This window comes from Poecilia mexicana, unplaced genomic scaffold, assembly GCF_051168715.1.
Source record: "Poecilia mexicana isolate PSO_F unplaced genomic scaffold, ASM5116871v1 scaffold_5, whole genome shotgun sequence".
Taxonomy (NCBI): Eukaryota; Metazoa; Chordata; class Actinopteri; order Cyprinodontiformes; family Poeciliidae; genus Poecilia; species Poecilia mexicana.
The window spans coordinates 32,651,330-32,670,691 of NW_028263374.1; the positions used below are offsets into that span (position 1 = coordinate 32,651,330).

General features: G+C 39.7%; 1 protein-coding gene across 4 annotated transcripts in view; it reads left to right on the forward strand.

Moving 5' to 3' along the window:
• rybpb (RING1 and YY1 binding protein b) overlaps window positions 1-15,161 on the forward strand; it is a 51,748-nt gene extending 36,587 nt beyond the window's left edge. For 2 of the 4 annotated variants that reach the window (XM_088005931.1, XM_088005933.1), the window contains 3 exons: window positions 8,767-9,084; window positions 9,774-9,872; window positions 13,466-15,161. In XM_088005931.1, coding sequence (XP_087862057.1) covers window positions 8,767-9,084; window positions 9,774-9,872; window positions 13,466-13,715 — 667 coding nt within the window. In that variant the 3' untranslated portion in view covers window positions 13,716-15,161. The remainder of the gene's footprint in view (window positions 1-8,766; window positions 9,085-9,773; window positions 9,873-13,465) is intronic. The other 2 variants (XM_088005932.1, XM_088005934.1) reach the window with 1 other exon arrangement.
• The last annotated feature ends 4,201 nt before the right edge of the window (window positions 15,162-19,362 follow it).

Sequence of the window (19,362 nt, forward strand, 5' to 3'; positions counted from 1 at the left end):
GAAGCCGTTGAGGTAGCAGCAAGCTGAGCCTCAACGATTGTGCAACCTCTCGCTAACTGCGCTGGCTGCCACTCGATGAGAGCATGTTCCTCCTGTCTGTACGTCGCCAATAAAATGGTTAAAAAACTTTTAATATATAAACTGATTTTCCATCATTTAGCTTAGCTATATAATGTATAGTGTTTGTTGTCACCACCTTTGTGTGTAACATGTTTCGTGTGCTGAGAAGTAGGGCTGGGCGATATTAGAAAAATCTAATATCTCGATATATTTTTTGCTATATCGCGATACACGATATATATCGCGATATTCTTAAATTAGCTTCAGACGTTGTTTTAAACTATAGACTCCTTGCAGCATGACGTCACCGTGCATGTTGCCGCCCCCTTTTCCTTGCTAGACTTAAAGTAAGCTTGATGTATGAAATAAGAAGTTTGCAGTGTTTTGCTATGAACTGTCTACACCAGGGGTGCCCAAAGTCGGTCCTCGAGGGCCGGCATCCTGCATGTTTTGGTTCTCTCCCTGGTTTAACACACCTGGTTCAAATGATGACTCATTAGAGGCCTAAGAAGAACATTGACATACTGAACACGTTGTTACTACCACCAGGGAGAAAACTAAAACATGCAGGATGCCGGCCCTCGAGAACAGACTTTGGGCACCCCTGGTCTACACTAAGACTAGATAACAAGGTCCAAAAAGTTTTAATTAAGGAAAAAATAGTGAGGGAGAGGGAAGAGTCAGTTACTTCCTTGACTTTGACAAACTTAACAAATAGATGTGATGTGGAATAAGGTGTGTTTTTGTTCAGCTTAGAAATAAAAAGGCGACTTACACACAAACTGACATATCTTCAGTAAAGCAGGTGTTTAAATTAGCTAATCAACCATGGCTGTGTTAGCGTGGCTATTAGCAGCGGTGGCTAATCTACCACAGTGATCACTTAATAATTGCAAAATACACATCAAGTCTAAAAGCATAAAACTGCAACAAACTGAATGTTCTGCTCTAGGGTAATGTTCGAGTGTTTTTGATCCTGAATCCTTATACATAAAGTTGGGCTCTTGTCGGTTCTATGGCAACGAGTCTACATGTAGCTTAACACCGACAGAGAGCGAGAAAAAAAGAAGAGAGAGAGACTAGTGATGCATTTATAGGGTGTCGGATAAACCTTATTCGCAGTAATTTTGACAGTGAAAGTTTATTATTTGAATGACAATTTATACTCGGTGGTTGCGATATAGCCATTTTAACTATCGTAAATTAAAATTATCGCGATACATCGAGTATACTCGATATATCCCACAGCCCTACTGAGGAGTGATCAGAAATAGCAGAGAACAGACTCGAGGTGAGGCAGGCAGTTCTCTTGCCTCATGGCAGGGGGCGGTCATGATCCTAGGCGGTCATGTCTCTTACTCCGTGTCTGCAGAGTAAGAGACAGCGAGCTAGCGATACAGTAAATAAGTGAAGCTACACGCAGTGAGTCTACATGTAGCTTGGCCGATACAGAGAGCGAGAAAAAAGTGGTTTTGAGTTGTACTTCAGAGCGTTTTCCCTTTGCTGTGCAGCATAGCACTAAAATGACAATATATTTCCAAGTTTCATTGAATTAACGGAATTATTCTACCATGGCAGCATGGCTATGGATGGCATGTGAAAGTATAGTCTTTTTGCCCTTCATGCGCGAAATTTCCGCATGTAAACAATAATATGCAGGGCGCCATATGATTTTGATTAAGTCAGTGCCTCACCAGCCATGAACCTCACCACACGTTATAGCGCTATAGTTCCACACGACAGGATTTGTTGCTGCGCACTTGCGCAGCGTGAAGGAAAGGGGAGATCAGCTGCACACACAGGCTGCAAAGTGAGATAAATGTGATCGGTTTTGGTGATCGGCAATCACAGATCATACACTTTTTCATGGAAATCGGACGATTATGATCGGTGGCCAATTGATCGGCACACCTCTACTTTAATTGTACATAAAGGAAATCCATGTACAATCACAATTTGTTGAAGTAAGAAAATACTGGATATAGTGTAATTTTCTTTCATCTTTTCACAATTATCTGTTACTTTGTGCTGGTCTATAACATAAAATGTACGGAGCCCTCCAGGGTACATGGGGATTTTTTTTTCTTTTGCGTTCCCTCGCAAAACTTTTGCGTTCCCTCGCAATAATCTACTGATCAGTTCATGCGGCCTAATTGATACTGTAAGCCTTTTTTACGGTGGTCGCCGTACTTTCTGCTTTAATACAAGCTTATAAGGTTTTTCCATGGACTATTGAGTTATGATCGCGGGGTAATAAGTCATCTGATTGTGTCTCCATTGTGTTCGTGTCTGAATGGTTTATATGGCTGCTTTCAGTGCCGTTCCATCTGAGCCTTAACAGACATAAACATGCAGTAAATAAATCGATTTTCAATCAGTTTTTTGCACCAAAGCGTTAATAATAATAAACACGTTTTCAATGAGGCTCTATAAGAGCAACATGAATGAAATAAGTAATTATTGATATGACAGGAGCAGCAGCTTTGACACCTGGTGGTGGGCGTGTTGATGTGGGAGTGACTGTCATGAAGTATGAATGGGAAGGTGACGCTGCTGGCTGTGTGTGTGTGAGGAAGCGGGTGAGCTGGGTGGTCAGTTCTCGCAAAGTTTGGAGCATGATAATAAAAATTTAAAAAATCAATAATTGTGACAGAACAAAGAAGAGGTTAGGAGTTGATTGATACACGGAGTTAATCCAGTGCGGCCGTCTACCACCATTAGTTTGGTGTGTTTTATAATAATAAAACGTGTTTATTATTATTAACACTTTGGTGCAAAAAACTGATTGAAAATCGATTTATTTACTGCATGGCATGTTTATGTCTGTTAAGGCTCAGATGGAACGGCACAGAAAGCAGCGCTTTAAACCATTCAGACACGAACACAATGGAGACACAATCAGATGACTTATTACCCCGCGATAATAACTCAAAAGTCCATGGAAAAACCTTATAAGCTTATATTAAAGCAGAAAGTACGACGGCCACCGTAAAAAAGGCTTATAGTATCAGTTATGCCGCATGAACTGATCAGATTATTGCGAGGGAACGCAAAAGTTTTGCGAGGGAACGCAAAAGAAAAAAAAAATTCCCCGTGTCCCATGGGGGGCTCCGTAAAAATGAGACTATATGGAAGTTTGTGGTAGAAATGTGACAAAAATTTTGAGACGTTCAAGTAGGCCTGTCACGACAAACGATAAATCAATTAATCGCACAATAAATTAAACCTATGATCTCATTTTAATTATCGGCTTTATGGTCTCTCCCTGCCTTTTTTCTTTCTGTTGACGACACTGATTGAAAAAAGGCTCAACTCCGGTGCTCTGCACTGAACCTCCTTCCTCTTTTCCTTAATGTAATGTCCAGCGCACACTACACGAGTTGTCGGCCGATTGTCGGCCCATTTTCAAAACCTGAGACCACACATTAGCCGACAGAAATCCTAGGTATAACGGTTTGATCGGGTTCGATCGTGCTGTGTGGTGTCCAGCCACATGGGCACAAAATAATGGCTACAAGTCCAGTTAACCAATTTTAAAACCAGGCATTAATCAATGCTTTACTAGAATCTACCTGTGATGCATGTGGCTAGAGTCAGTGTAAAGTCCTGACCGAATGAAAATCATTATAACCTATTTATGTCACGTTAACGAAGAACAGCTGAAAAGTTACCGGGTTTATCAACTGTGGTAGCAATTTGGCTCCAACTCCTCTCCTTGTCATTTCTATATTCTTTGCACGAAATGTTGAATAAATATTAATGTTTCCACATATCATCTCCAATGTCCGCTGGACTTCGTGTCACGCAGTGTCAGCTGTTTGGGATTCCCCTCCGTAATTTCCCCTCAAAGCGTGGAGGAGAATCCGGCTTTCTGATTGGCTACCTGTCACATTCAGCTTTAAGCTCCCAGTCAGGGAAAACCCCTGATTTAGATCGGAGTGGCCGCGATGATCTACCACACACTGCAGGATGATCTGTTATGAAATCACCAGCGACAATCTTAGATCGGCCAACGATCTAAGATTGTTGTAAGGGGAAAATGGGGGCAAAAAATCGTGTAGTTTGAACTATTGCATTAGTTAGTCGGATGTGCCCATCTTCTCTATTTAAATCTACTGATTACTGAAGGTCAATATAGTATACAGACTTCATAATTTGTACTATTTTTGTTGAATGCATTTTTTATTTCCACTTTGGCTTTATGTTGTTTAGTTTTTATTCATGTACGTTTTTTGTTAATAGAGACTGAGAATCCATTTTATTTTTGGTTATTTTGTTTATTTAATTTATCAGTTCCAGTGTTATGTGTTCTTTTGAAAATAAAGTGCATCTATCTATGGCAGGAAATTGCATGCATTATTAGTCATTTCCATTAAATCAGTGCCAAAAGGTCTTGAAACAAAATTATCGTTTATCACAATAATTTTTTAGACAATTAATCGTCCAGCAAAATTTGTTATCGTAACAGGCCTACGTTCAAGAGACTTAAACATATTTTGCGAGGTGGTTAAAGTCTGTAATAATTAGGTATTTTATAAGGGCACCGTTTTAGAATCCTTAGGTGGAAGACAGTTAAACAAGCTACTAAAAAGACTATTACAGTTTGTTAAAAGTTGTAGCAAATTGCAATAGTGATTATTCTTATAATGATGAGAATAATCATTATTTCCATTATTATTTGATGGGAATAATGAATATAGGATGGAAGAATAATTCACTCCCATGCTCCTAATCCCTTCCATGGAGGTTTCACACAGAGCAACAGGTAGAAAAACTCCAGGGTACTGCATCTGATGGATCAACTGCCAAACACTCATCAGTATTCACTGCAGCTCGCATTATTGTTCGTGTGTAGCGCAAATGCTACAAAATGATGCTCTATTATACAGTAATTGATCGCCTTCTGATGAGCCATGTGTCCCCTCCTCTTCTCTAAGGAGACTCTTCTCAAGTGTGTAATAGCTCTTGGGGAGGGTTTTCCAAGAAACGCGCTGAGAAATTTCAAAACGAATGCAGAGGATCAAAGTCCTCTACCGAGAAACAGAGAAATGTGCAGAGTGGAGAGAGTCAGTTAATGAAAGAACCTGAGAATGTTTTGAGAGCAGAATTGAGTAACCGGACCGTCATCAAATTGAAACACTGAGGCTAACCACTTGCACAGCTGTATGAAAGCCACTCTCAGCAGAAAGCCACTTAAAACGGAACGTGAAGTTCTAATTTCTTCAGCAGCAGCTCTTGTTTATCTGGAGTGGTGCTCGAATCAGACAAGTTTCTTCAACTCTTAGCTCTTTATTTGACTGCAGGTTTTGCAGGTAAACTGGAGGTGAGAAGATCAAGGACTCTCCTCTCCTGAGATATAGAAACATACTTGCTGATTTTCTATATCCCAGCTAGCTCGTGTGTCTAAGCTAGAATTTGAAGGGTTTGGTACACATTTAATTCTCCTGATAAGAGGGTAGCTACTTCAGCAGCCCACAGGTGTTGGTTTGATCCAGGAACGCAGCAGTGGTTCCCTTCTCTCCATGGGTTCCTAGTTGCTGGCAGCAGTTTGGGCTGTGCAGTCAGCTTCTCCTCTCCCCTGAGGGGGGTCTCCACAGATGTTACCAGCTGGTGTCCATTATGTTGCAGTGGATTTGCTAGGATTCATGTGGTGTGTGTATGAGTGTGTCTAAGCCCAGATGTCTGGATTAGTGCAGAAGTGTTCATAGTCGGTGAAGCAGAGATGCTCTGACCAAATAAGACCAAAAGGAAAATTTATGGCCTTCATGCAAAACATGATGTGTTGGATGATAACTAAGGTCTAGTTATTGGCTACATGTGCACAAGGTATAGACATAACCTTGTGGTGAAACAAGATGGTGGCAGCGTCACAGAGGAACATGGAAGGAGCTAAATACTGGGAAAATTCTGAAAGAAAACCTTTTTTATAAGTTGGAAAAGTGAATGTTAATTAATTTAATCAGCCAGTAGAACTGTCAGAGCTGCAAGGCAGTAATTTAGATCAAAGCATATGGTAGAGTGGGCTAGTCCAGTACTTCTCAAATAGTGGGGCGCAGCCCCCCAAGGGGGCATGGCGAAATGTCCAGGGGGGGCGCAAGAAGCAAGACTTTATATCATCTTTATTAATGCTTAGCTGAAAAACAAGCCTCCGGTCACTAGGTGGCAGCAGCATTCAAACTAATCAACAGCCTGCCTGTTGAAGCCAGTAAAAAAAGTAGCTACACAGCTCTGTTGTAAACGGAGCAGAAGAAAAAAACGGAGCGAAGGACACAAGCGTGGATATTTTGAAATACATCTACCGTCATAGAGGAGAGATGGAGAGGTTTGACACTGAAACGAAAAAAAACGGCAGCAGACGTCAGTAAAGCAAGTATGACAGAGTTTTATGGCCAGGCTAAGACATTTTCATTTTCAAACATAAGAATACAGTCACACTACTAGAACCCAGCAGCATTAGCAGGATAATGTAAATATTGGCAGAGTAAAGATGCAATATTGCCTGAAGAAAGTTGTTAAGTTAAAAAGCTTCGATAGAGTGATGTGTAACTTGACCCACTCAGCAAGTCTGTTTTTTTCTATTAAATAAAAAGTTGTTTAAACAATCGTTTTAAAGACCTGGGGCTGAAAATTTGCTTTTGATGTGCTAAAACATTTAGTACTTAGTCATCTGCTAAACCAGTACCGACTATAACCTTGCAAGACCCTAAGTATTCCGCAATTTAGTGCAGTATGGTGAAAAGTTATCATAAAATTACAATATTATTCTCGTCCAACTTTACTCGTATTTAAAACCCAAATCAAAAACTCAGAGCCCGGCACTTATACTCCATCAGCAAGTACCATAGCTCGCAGAAAAAAGGCCAGGAAATAGACGAAACCTGTCTTTTTATTCATTCAAAATGTTATGCATTTTTCATGTCTTCTCATCTGACAAGCTGAAATATTAGCAATATTGCTGAAAATTTTTCCACAATGTTAAAAATTATATACCTGGTGAAAAACTAAACTGAAGAAGCTGACAAGTAACCACTGCTTGTAGTTGTAAAAGGTTTTGCTGTATTAAGTCTAAAAATGCACATCCCATTCAATCATTTGCACTTTTTCTTTTTCATACTTAGTAGTCTTGATTAGATGTTAGTGATTCACTCAATAAACTGATTTTGGAAATTATTTTGAGACTTGGAACAATAAAACAGCGGCTTTGATAATAAGGTCATACAATGCTAGAGCCAGTGGTTTGTACGATAAAAATTAAATATGAACAGATCCATAATAGTATTTAAATTCTGGGGCGGGAAGGGCACTGAGTGGGGGGACGTGCGAAAAAAAATATGATCCCTAGGGGGGACAGGACAGAAAATAATTGAGAAACATTGGCCTAGTCTGAGTCTGAACCTAATTCAAATTTGGAATCTGTTATCAAACTTGAACTCTCTTAATACAATCTGACTGAATCTTTGGTGTTTTGTAAAGGAGAATGGGCCAAAATGTCAGTTTGAACTAAGAAAGATCCAAAAGTAGGGTTGCACCAATAAATCGGCCCCAATTTCCTCAGTTTTCAGAGATCAATGATCGACCAATGCTTAAATTGCTTTTATCTACCCCAGCAAAGGTCTAAAAATCAGCCAGTTCTTTATTGCTCTGCCACGAGAAAGGGATGACTGACAGACCAGCCCACAGGATGCATGTGGGTGGATAATAATATTCCCCCGTTACCAACTTACCAACTTTGTTGCTATATTTGGCGACTAATCAGACAAAAAAAAAAATGGCATCGGCCAAAATTGACATTGGCAGGTTGGGCTTTTTAAAGTTTGGTGATCAGCTAAAAAAAAACTGCAATTGGTGCTCAAAGTGTTTCTGTGAAGAACTGACAAAATTGAGTCAAATTTTTAGTTTTTAAAATTTGACTATTTTGAAAATCATGCATCATTTTCTTTCTAATTCACAATTATAAGCTACTTAAAACATAAAATCCCAGTAAAATAATAATAATCAATTTTATTTGTAAACCCTTTTATATCTCCAATTGAAATCTGAAAGGGCTCATTCACATACTGTTGATGACAAGCTATTAGATTGTAGCTATAAATTTTTGTGCCATTGGCCCTTCTGACCCACACCAGCAGGCAAGGTGGGTGAAGCAGGCAGACCAGGAATTGAACCAGTGATCCACTGATTGCAGGGCGAACTCCTGCCACTGTCACCCCAAATACACCGAAGTTTGTGGTAAAGATGGTATAAACAATTTTGCAAGATGTCGTACTTTCCTACAGTTGGTCTTTGCAGAGCAGAATGAGGGAGAGGTCACAATTTCTTTGTGTGAACATTTTAACATAGTAGTGTGATTAGAGTTCAGGAGTGCTCTGTGGTTGCTAGAAAGCAAACACCATGATCGACTGAATCTCAGACTGAGACAAACGGGGCCAACCCTGCAGTAATCAGATTAGAGAACCTCTGCGACATTCTGCCAACTTTCCACCTTGTGATCCCGTGCATTTGTTTTATTACAGTCCTGAGTTAATGAGATTGCCTTCAAGACAGAGGTGCAATGCTAATAAGTAACTCTACTGCAGCTAGGACTAGGTACCCGTTTGTTCACCCCTGTCTGCTGCAGTGTTACCATGTTGCTGCATGACAAGGGTCAGCTTACGGTTCCTCTACGACAATAATCCATAAACTTTGTGTCTCGGATTTTCTCCACAGGAAACCTCGGATAAACTCCCAGCTGGTCGCCCAGCAGGCAGCTCAGCAGTACACCATGCCTCCCCCGCCCAAGAAGGACCGGAGAGAGAGAAGCGAGCGCACGGACAAGGAGCGTCCACACAGTGAAGGAGAGCGGGCCGGTGGGGAGGGACGCCCCGAGGGAGAGCGCCCTGAGAGCGTTGCACCAGAGGGGGACATCACCGAGAAGGACAAGAGCGAGATAGAGCAGCCTGTCAAAGACAAACCTGACAGGGAGAAGGACATCACACCAGCTGTCACAAAGAAGCCCAGCAGCAAAAAGACCAAGTCAGTGTCAGAGTCAGTATGCTGGGTTGTCACTTGGGGATAATCAATGCGTGTATGTGTAATAACTTTCTCCAGCTGACTAGAAACAAAACTGAAATTATTGCCCAAGCATTAGAGAAACACATTCAGGCGTTCATCTTTTGTCGCATTGATTACTGCAACAGATAGAGCGCATTACCCCAGTTCTAAAGTCCTGCCACTGGCTCCCTGGAGCTCAGAGAATTGACTTTAAAATACTTTAAAATGTTTTAAGTTTATAAACCACTGAACGACTTAGCACCATAATACATTAAAGATCTGTTGTATCAACCTTTCAGTCTCCTTTGCAGAACCAAACATGGAGAAGCAGAATTCAGCTTCTACGAGCCACAAATCTGGAACAAACTTCCAGAAAACTGCAAAACAACCAAAACACTGAGTTCCTTAAAGTCTATATTTCAAACTCAACTGTTTAGAGTTGCTTTTGAGTAGTAATAAGTGGAACATTGATAAAGATTTGTGTATTTGCTTGATGATTTGGATGATGACATTTGACAAAATGTAATGTTTATTGCTTATTTCATAATTGGTGACTGTATGATGTTTTTATGATGTAAAGCACTTTGAACTGCCTTTTTTGCTGAACTAAACTAACACAGATAAACTTGACTTGTGGATGGTAGTTTTCCATAACTCCTCACCTCATTTCTGTTTTCCCGCAGACCCAAATTGGACAACAATCAGAGTCCTCCAAGTGACAAACAGAGCATACAGTCTGGGAAATCAGCAACAAAGTCCAACAAGAACTCTCACATTTCCAGGTGAGCAGTAAGCCTTCTGTGGCTCAGCACACGACTCACTGCACTTCTGGTTAATGAAACTCATCCAGTAAAGAGGTGTGGAAGCGTGAAGTGATTCACAATTGATCTTATACTAAACACCCACTCTGTTTTTCATGCACTTGTTCTGACTCTTCATGTGTCACCCAGTGAGTTCAGTAATCTAGTATAATGCTGGTAAGCACCCTCACATGCCCTGGGACCAGAGATAACATTTGACCAAATGTAATGTTTATTCCTTTTTTCATAATTGGTGACTATATGATGTTTTTATGATGTAAAGCACTTTAAGCTGCCTTTTTTGCTGAATTTTTTGGATTTTTAGTAAAGCTTTTTGGATTTCCATAACTGATTAAATGCTATTTTTAAAATGTATATATTATTCTGACTTGTCGTCTCCAAGCTATGGAATAGTGGTATCTGTACATTTAAAATGTTTTTTTTTTTTTTACACACAGAATGTAGCAGTGTTCCCAACCTGGGTCCTCAAGGCACACTTACATGTGTGTAGATGTTCCCCTGCTTCAACACACCACATTCAAATTCAGCCTGTTAATTAGGCATCACTTAAAATCGTGTGCTGAAGCAGAGGAATGCTTAAAAGTTGCGAGGCAGTGTGCCTTGAGGACCAGTGTTGAAAAGAACTGGAATATAAAACTGCACTATACCCAATGTACTTCCCCCCTCTAAAAGATCACTTCAAAGTATAATATATTCTTAAATAACAATATTTAAGAATTTTAACGCTCGCATTTACTTCCAAACATGTTAAACCAATCTATGCTACCTCCACAAAAGGTCTGAAAATCAGCCACTGTGTCCTTTTCCTCTAACGTCAAAGAGGACATGCCCACCATGTCACATCTGCATGTGTGTGGTTAATAGTCACTCCACTATTGCTGACTTGGCAAATTTGTTATTATATTTATCAACTTCTCAGACAAAAAAAGTTGGTATTGGCCAAATTTGTAATCAACAGACCCAGAGGTCGCGCTAGACTTTTTTGTTCTCCGTCATTTTGACCGACAGCATTAAAAAAAATCAGTCATGTTCTATTTTTACCCGTCAAATTATAATCATATTAAGGTAGGCTATTTAGCTGGATTTTTATGCAATTTAGTTAATAACCTAGTTGAACCGTGAATCCAGATCCATCACACATAAAGCAGATGAACACATCTAACTTTTTCTCCGCAGTGAAAAAAAACACTGACTGTGGCCCCAATAATTTATAATAACTGAAATTAAACGACTCCACGTTAATTACCAGCACTTCACCTGCTGAGGTCTGAATGCACAGTGCCTCTCAAATTCCTCCTGGTTCACATCTGCAGAAAAAATCTGCGCTGGTTCATCACCGAGTTGGATCTGTGTGATCCAAACCGATCAATTGAACTCTGAGTGTTTTATCCTGTGTGCGGTCTGGGCGTGCGCTTTTACAAGGATTTTATTTTCTTTTTTTGTGTGTGGTTTCGCTGTCCTGAAACGGACAGATGTTGCGTCTGCCATGCTCCTCCTAAGCGCCTCTCTCCTTGTGGGCAGCTCCATTTGTTGAAACCGCTGGATAAGTTGAGATTAATTCTTCGCAGCATTGGTTTTGCAGCGCACTGCGCATGTAGCATTCATATTAACTTCTGCACCTTTATTTCCTCAAGATAAACTGCCGGCTCCTCTGTTTACACTATAAATGGATTAACACAACATTGAATACTCTTTGTTTTTCTCTGGTCTGTACTGGAGACTGGATTTAAACACTCCCCTTTAACCAATGCGCTTCTGAACAAGAGGCTCCAAAGTGTCCTGTTCATCACTCTTCAACACGCTGCCTGCTCCCGGTCAGAAAGATGCATTTAGTTCAGTGTCCATGAGATGAAATTCAGAAAGGATCTTTTTATTATTTGCTTTTAAATGCCTCTGCGATGAACTCTTTGCATAAAATCTATAATTCACATCAGTCAAGGGTGTGAATTATAACCGGTCAAATACGGAAAATATTCTGTTAACGCGACCTCTGAACAGACCTATAGGATTTGCATTGGTGCTTGAAATCCTTGAAAATGTTTGAATTAAAAAAAAAGTGTGTTTAAGATTTGGAAATGCTTGATTTTTGTATGAAGTGTTTGAAAGTGCTTAATATTCACACTGCACAGTTTTGTAATAATATTTTAATGAACTTTTAGGACACAAACCTCCTTACAGAAAAGTCCAGTGATAATTCTTATGCTCATGCATTTCATTTGAGCAAGAAGATCATGTATCTTAACACAAACCAAATTGTTCAATGTAATGTATATTTATTATTCCTAATGACTCAATGACTTGCTGACCAATGCTATGCCCAGTCATAACAAATGCAGAAAAAATGACTCAATGTCACCTACTCTGTATTTAACCGGTATCTTTGTTAAATCAACGGAAACATTTGACTAAAAATGGACTAAAAGTACCTGACCAGCTTGCATGCCTCTGTAGAAAATAGTTTTCTTTTTAGAAACTTGTTTGTCTGACATATAGCTGCGTATGTGATGTGTTGTGTTTATTCTTTTTCTGTATTTTATTCCATTATTCAGACCAGGCAAGTGCATGGGAATGTGAATTAATCTGGTGCCTCAAATGATAACACCCTCTTCTCTTCACCCAGACTTTAGAAAGGGTTTATAGGGGCAGTAGTATTATATTTTTTTCATTTTTGTATTTTTTGTTATGAATTTTTGGAAATGCTGTACTTTATATAACACTCTTTGGCCCAAACCATGTAAGCTGTACTGGTATTTTTTTTATTTATTTATTTTTAATTTTCTAAGTATAAACATTACTCAACTATTTAAAAATTATGAAATTGTAGAGCTTCTTTTCAGGAACAAAGCGGAGCCACCGTCATTAATTCATATCTGCTAATCTACCTACAAATGTAACGTGATTTGCATTAGTAAAATTATTTTACCTCAATGATTGGAAGAACAGCCAACTAAATCTTTTTCTCTCAGTAACAACTTCCACACTTAAGAGTGTTATCACTAGGGACGCACCAATACACTTTTTTTCACATCTGATACCAATATCTGAGCTTTAGTATCAGCCGATACAGATATGATACTGAAAAACAGTGTTGAATTGATTTAAATTGTTTCTTGTTTTAAAAAGACATGAATATAGTGAATTACAAATTTATTTGATCTCTGCACTTAAATCCACCAATGACTTCACAAGCTTGGTGAAGCATGTAAAAACTATACAACTTGAATTTGTTCAGCCAGTGCAATTAGGAGTGTAATAGCCAATGTAAAATAATAAAATGGTTCAGAAAGTGCAATTAGGAATTTTATATATAATGTAAAATAAATAATAAAGCATGACATTGTTCAGAGCACAAAGCATAGAATTAGACTGAACAAGTCTGCCCTTATGGGTTGGGCCCACCAATACCGATTCCAGAATTTTTTGAAATATCAGGACTGATACAGATATTACTATCAGATTGTTGCGTCTCTCGTCGCCACATTCTAAAAGCTGACAGATCAGGACTGGCGATCTAATTCTGCTCATCAGTCATTTCTGTTTGTGTGTGCCATCAGGCCCAAGCTGAAGAACATTGATCGGAGCACCGCCCAGCAGCTGGCCATCACCGTAGGCAACGTGACAGTGATCATAACGGACTTTAAGGAGAAGACCCGCTCCTCATCCACATCTTCATCCACCATCACGTCCAGCGCGGGCTCTGAACAGCAGCATCAGAGCTCTGGCTCCGAAAGCATGGACAAGGGCTCGTCGCGTGCCTCCACCCCCAAAGGGGACCTGTCTGTGGGGCACGACGAGTCATTCTGAGCGCCTGCTTCTCTTATTTTTTTGTGTATTCCCATTGCCTCCCAGTGCTTCACTCCCACTCTCCTCCTTGCCCATACGTCTGGACACTATGGATCCCATTGGAGGTGGGGGGGGTGATGAGGGAGTTGTCACCATGTCCCGTTGTTGCCCTGCCCTCCATTCCATGATTTCCCCCTGGATGCTGAGCGGAGCCGGCTGGATGAGAAATGGTGTGTGGCGCCTTTTAAGGGGAAACAAACTTACTCGTGTCGTCCTGATTGCAGGGATTAACCCCCGTCCCGTCCTCCTGGTAGCACCCAAATATTTGTCTGTATTGTTTTATATTTGTACGTGGGTGTGAGGCCAAGTCTTTTTTTTATTTTTATTTTTTTTCCCCCTCCCATTTGTTCTGTTTTTGTAAAGAAGAAATCTCCACTGGGCACAGTAACCACCACCATTTAAATAACTATTATTCCCCTTATTTATTACCTGTTGCACCTGTATGCTTTGATATTTTCAGATTTTTACGTTCAAGCTTTTGCTGCGTAGCTCTGCTGGTTGATCAGTGTTTTCACTACATTAAAAATGTTAGGATTACACACACACAGGTGCTAGATACACTGTGAAGTGATTCTACAGATCTGGGAGTGCCCATTTTTTCCTCAATGTGAGAAAGTGTTTATGAATCAAACTGTCCTCCACATTTCTCAACAGCACTGTGGAAACCTCGGCAAATTTTTTAAAATTCTCTAACCGGCTTGACTCCCATTTAGTATGCTCTCGCAGATTGTACAATACCTTCTGTCCTCTCACTGTACAATGTAGGCTGTTGTGTAAAACACTAAAAGCTGTTGATATTTTCTACATTCCATGCTTCACACGTTGAGTTTTGTGACTGAAGGTCAGAGTTTGGAGTGGCCACGCTTCCTGGTTTCTTTGACTGAAGGATGCAGTTCTTGGTGAAACCAAGTCACACTGTAAAAGCCAGACCTTATGGTGTCAAAAATTGATCATTTTAATTATTTTTGTTGTTGTGGTCCTGAAGACAATGTTTGGATCTTCATCTTCACATGGAAAGTGCATGCTACAAAAGTGGAAAAAAAAAATTCAAATTTGACAATTCAATTGACTTGTTTTTTTTATGTGTATTCATTTAAGATTGCTGTCACTGAAGGCAAAAAACATGACAGTACTTACTGGAATGCGAATAAAATTTTATAGCAACGAGGCTTAATATAAGGATTTTAAAGAACTTTACACCTTAGCTGAGAATAGATCAACATAATTTCCTTTAACCTGTAAGAAATTGTATAAAGAATAAATGTGTATATGATATCTTAGTTTTATTTATTGAAGGACCAAAGGAATTTCATAATGACATGATACATACAGATGAATAACAATTTGAAATGCAATTATCTAATGTGTGAGATGAATAACAGTTTAAATAAAGACTAATATAATCCATGTAAATGGTGTTCTTATTGTACACTCAGTGTCTCTGTGTGTGGCTAACCCGGTGTGGGGGAAGGGGGAGGAACGGGCTGCTGTACTGTAGACTTTTGCCTTAGTGGAATAAGAAAAACCAAAAGCTTCATTCTTCTAGACTAAAAAGCTGAGTTATAGTCGTGCTTTTGAAAGTTTGTGTTGAGCGCGCATGAGACTGCGTTTATAGTTGACACGTGTTGTAAGCCGTATTCTCCTAAAATGAGCCTTCATGGAGGAATCACATAAACGCCAGTGTAGTGGGACCGGAACTGTTCAAAACCTCTAGTTTGTGTGAACGGTGGCGCACAACCGCGACACGCTCAAGGCCAATGCATTGGCCAAGTAAGTCCTCGCGCCCAGGTTAACGCGTTAGGTATGAAGCTAGCTTCACGCAGTGCAGCAACGCGTAGCTCCCCCTTTCAGGTCACCAGTAGAGCAATAGAAAATCCCAGGAAACAGAGGGAAGGATGAAATCTTCTCTGCAGATTCTCGCAAAAGAACAATAATCTTGTTCCAACAAGTCCAGGAGTTAACTTTTTTTTTATTTTTTAATTTTAACCACCCTTGCATTTAGCTACAGCTACAGTTTTGTGCTTTATCGCATACAGAATCAGTGTTGAGCAGAAACAGAACTGTAAAAATCAGGCTGAGAAGGAAGGAGAATTAAACACAATCTGAACCGATGAGGTCTGGAAAAGCTCCTTTCTCTCACCTGCCTCGGCTGTAACCACATTCACAAGGATGGAGTACTCACGGCATTCATTGTTAAATTAACAGATGGCCATTTTGCTGGGTATATGAATTATTGCTTGTAAATAGAATTTTAAAAAGGTGCAAAGGCAAACACTATGAGTAACTAAGCTGAGGTCCTTTTTTTCTGTTTTTAGTTTTCCAGGTTTTTCCCCCTCCCGCGCAAGCAGTTCTGTTCTTGTGTGCGACCAGTAACCTTAATTTACTGTGTAAAGATGGTTACATATTTTAGCTTTGTTTGTTCAGAGACCCAAATATAGAATGCTTGTTTTATTTACTGTATAACCTTAAACGTGAACTTCCAATTAAGTGTATTATACAAAACTAATTTTTCTTCCTGTAACAATGTCTTGTACAATGCTTTTAAAGTTATTGCTTGGTTTAAGAAAAAAGAGAGAAACTTTTAGAGACAGTACAAGTATCCATTCTTTGTTTAGTCCAGTTTTTTGTTGTTTCCTTCTTTTTTGTTTGACTTCCAGCTGATGTGTCATTGTTTCCTTCTTGTGAAATCGTCACCTTATGTTCCTGGTGTGGAAATGTATGCAGCATTTTCAGCAGATCACGGCTCCTTGTCTAGCTAATGATGTTAACTAATACATGTTTCTGGCATGTGCACGACTTTGCGCTTCTAGGCTAACCTGATCATTTTTCCTCCGTTTCAGATAGAAATGTCTATTTATGAATTTTGCTTGTAGTTTTTCACAAATAAAACTGTCAAAGTAACCTGTCCTCTGGTTGCCTCGGGTTTCTCATCGACACCTCTCACGTGTGTAAAGAGTTTTTAAGTGAGGTTCTGATAAAGCACTGATGCTAATGGCTATTAGCAACACAAATCAAAAGCCACATATTTCTCTCCATTTTAAACACAAAGGAACATCCTCCCCCAATGTGTATTGCCTTAAGAATTACTAGATATTTTACACCTGCTGCCTTTGGCAGGGATATGTGTGTGTGTGTCTGTGTGTTACATGTAGCAGTCTGAACTTGGAATGCTGAGCAACCTTTGACCTTCCCACCTAGAATTCCAACTTCAGGGTTTTATGGAAGTAATTCACACTGGGAGTGCCCATGAATAGTTAAACTGAAAATATTTGATACCTTGTCTAAAAACATTTAAACTGCATACTTTAATAGTTCAAGCACCAAATATACCTCAATAAGTGTTGATACACACAGCTGGAAACTGGCTTAGCGCTACCGCAGAAGCTAACGGCTAAAGTCTTCCTTTTCTCTGCTTTTAAGGGTAGGGGTGCACTGATTTATCAGCCAGCTGATTTATCAGTGCCAATTTCCTTAATTTGGAGAGATTAGTGATTGGCCAATACATACATATGAAGTATGACAAAAGTCTAAAAATCAACCGCTGTCCTTTTTTGCTCTCTCTCCCATGAGTGAGGTTTGACTGACAGACCAGACCACCAAGTCATGTCTGCATATTTGCAGTTATCAATAGTCTCCCCACTGATGCAAACTCAGCAACTTTCTTGCTATATTTAGCAAAATTTCAGACAAAAAAAAATGGCATCAGCCAAAATTGGAATTGGCAGGTCAGGCTTTTTAAAGATTGGTAATTGGCAATCAGCCAAAAAACTGCAATGGTCCAATCAGCACCAAGGAAAAGAAATGGTACATCTGAATTGTGTCAACTAGCATAACCCCCAGATATTTTGCCTTCCCAAATTGCATTTTCTATCAAATATTTTACACTCAACAGAAAATTCCACTAAGAGTCATTCCACAAGAACTTTGGAGTGACTTTCCACAGATATATTCACAAATAGATGAACTAACAAAAACTGAACTGTGAACAATTGGGATCTGCTGTTGTAGTGTTTTCAAGGAAGATGTTGGTGACACCGAGTTAAACCACAAATGAAGACCCTGGAGTTTAGTTGCAGCTTGTTTAATTGTCTTCATGAACATGTGGTGAAAACTGAAATGACAAAAAATACGCTCTATCTCAACATGTAGAGACATATATACCCAAATTAAGTGGTTCAAGTTCGCTAAAATAACATTACAGGAAAATCAACAATAATATCCAACTAAACAGTATAAGCTGCCATATGATGTAACTTACGGCGTTCCTGCATGACAATTCAGAGTGGATGGCATTTGATAACATTTCCATGCTGCCTCTTGCATGTGAACCTTTGTTTTCGAAGCAAAACCGGAATACCGGAAGTACGTAAATGGAACCGGAAGTAGAATTTACCAATAATATATTTTTTATGGGCTGCACAGTGGTGCAGTTGGTAGAGCTGTTGCCTTGCAGCAAGAAGGTTCTGGGTTCAATTCCCAGCCCTTCTGCATGGAGTTTGCATGTTCTCCCTGTGCATGTGTGGGTTTTCTCCAGGTACTCCAGGTTCCTCCCACAGTCCAAAAACATGATTGTCAGGTTAATTGGCCTCTCCAAATTGCCCCAAGGTGTGTGTGTGCATGGTTGTGTTGCCCTGCAACAGACTGGCGACCTGTCCAGGGTGACCCCACCTCTCACCTGGAACATTAGCAACCCTCCCAACCCCACTAAGGGACAAGGGTGTAAAGAAAATGGATGGATATATTTTTTATACAAACTTATATAAAGCATGAATTGTTTGTCTAAACAACTTGCAATCATTTTTAATTACACTGAAATATTTTTAGAATTATTTATTTAACCTTATGAACTTATTTATAGAAATGTCTTAAGGACAACACAACTGTGTATACTTAGTGATTATATGTTTGCTTCTTACACCACTTAGCTTTCACATCAGAAAATTCCTCTCGATACATATTTCATGCAGGAAGATTATTGGTGGCACACAGCTTCTTTTTTTTAAGCAGAACTTTACTTCAAAAATCCTGAATTATACTTTTAAGTTCCTTTACTCATTCGGATAATGTGAGGGGTGGATTGTCTGAACTTATTGACTGTGATGGCTTATAATGTAGTTTGTCCAAATCTGTTGGCAATTAGTCAAAAGATGGGTTTCCCATTTTTTCAATGCCAAAAATGCTAACATTTTTAACATTATTTGTGTCTGAAGGTGTAGCTTCAGACACCTCTGTAGGGGCAAAAAAAAAAAAAAGTCTCTCTCACACACACGCACACACGTTTGTTTTGCTATCTTTGTGGGGACTTCCCATTGACTTCCATTCATTTCTACTCATTTCTACATCCTAAACCTTACCTTTACCCTTTTCCTAACCCTAACCATCACATACCTAACCCTAAACCTAACCAAAACTCAATTCATACCTTAGCCCTAACTCTGACCCCTGACCCAAAAACAGGGTTTCCCCTCGTGGGGACCAGGCTCAGGTCCCCACGAGGAGCGAATGGTCCCCACAACGTAGCATATGGCAGGAAAATCGTCCCCACAAGGTATTACAAACAAACGCGCACACACACACACACACACATATATATGGGCCATTCGTTCAT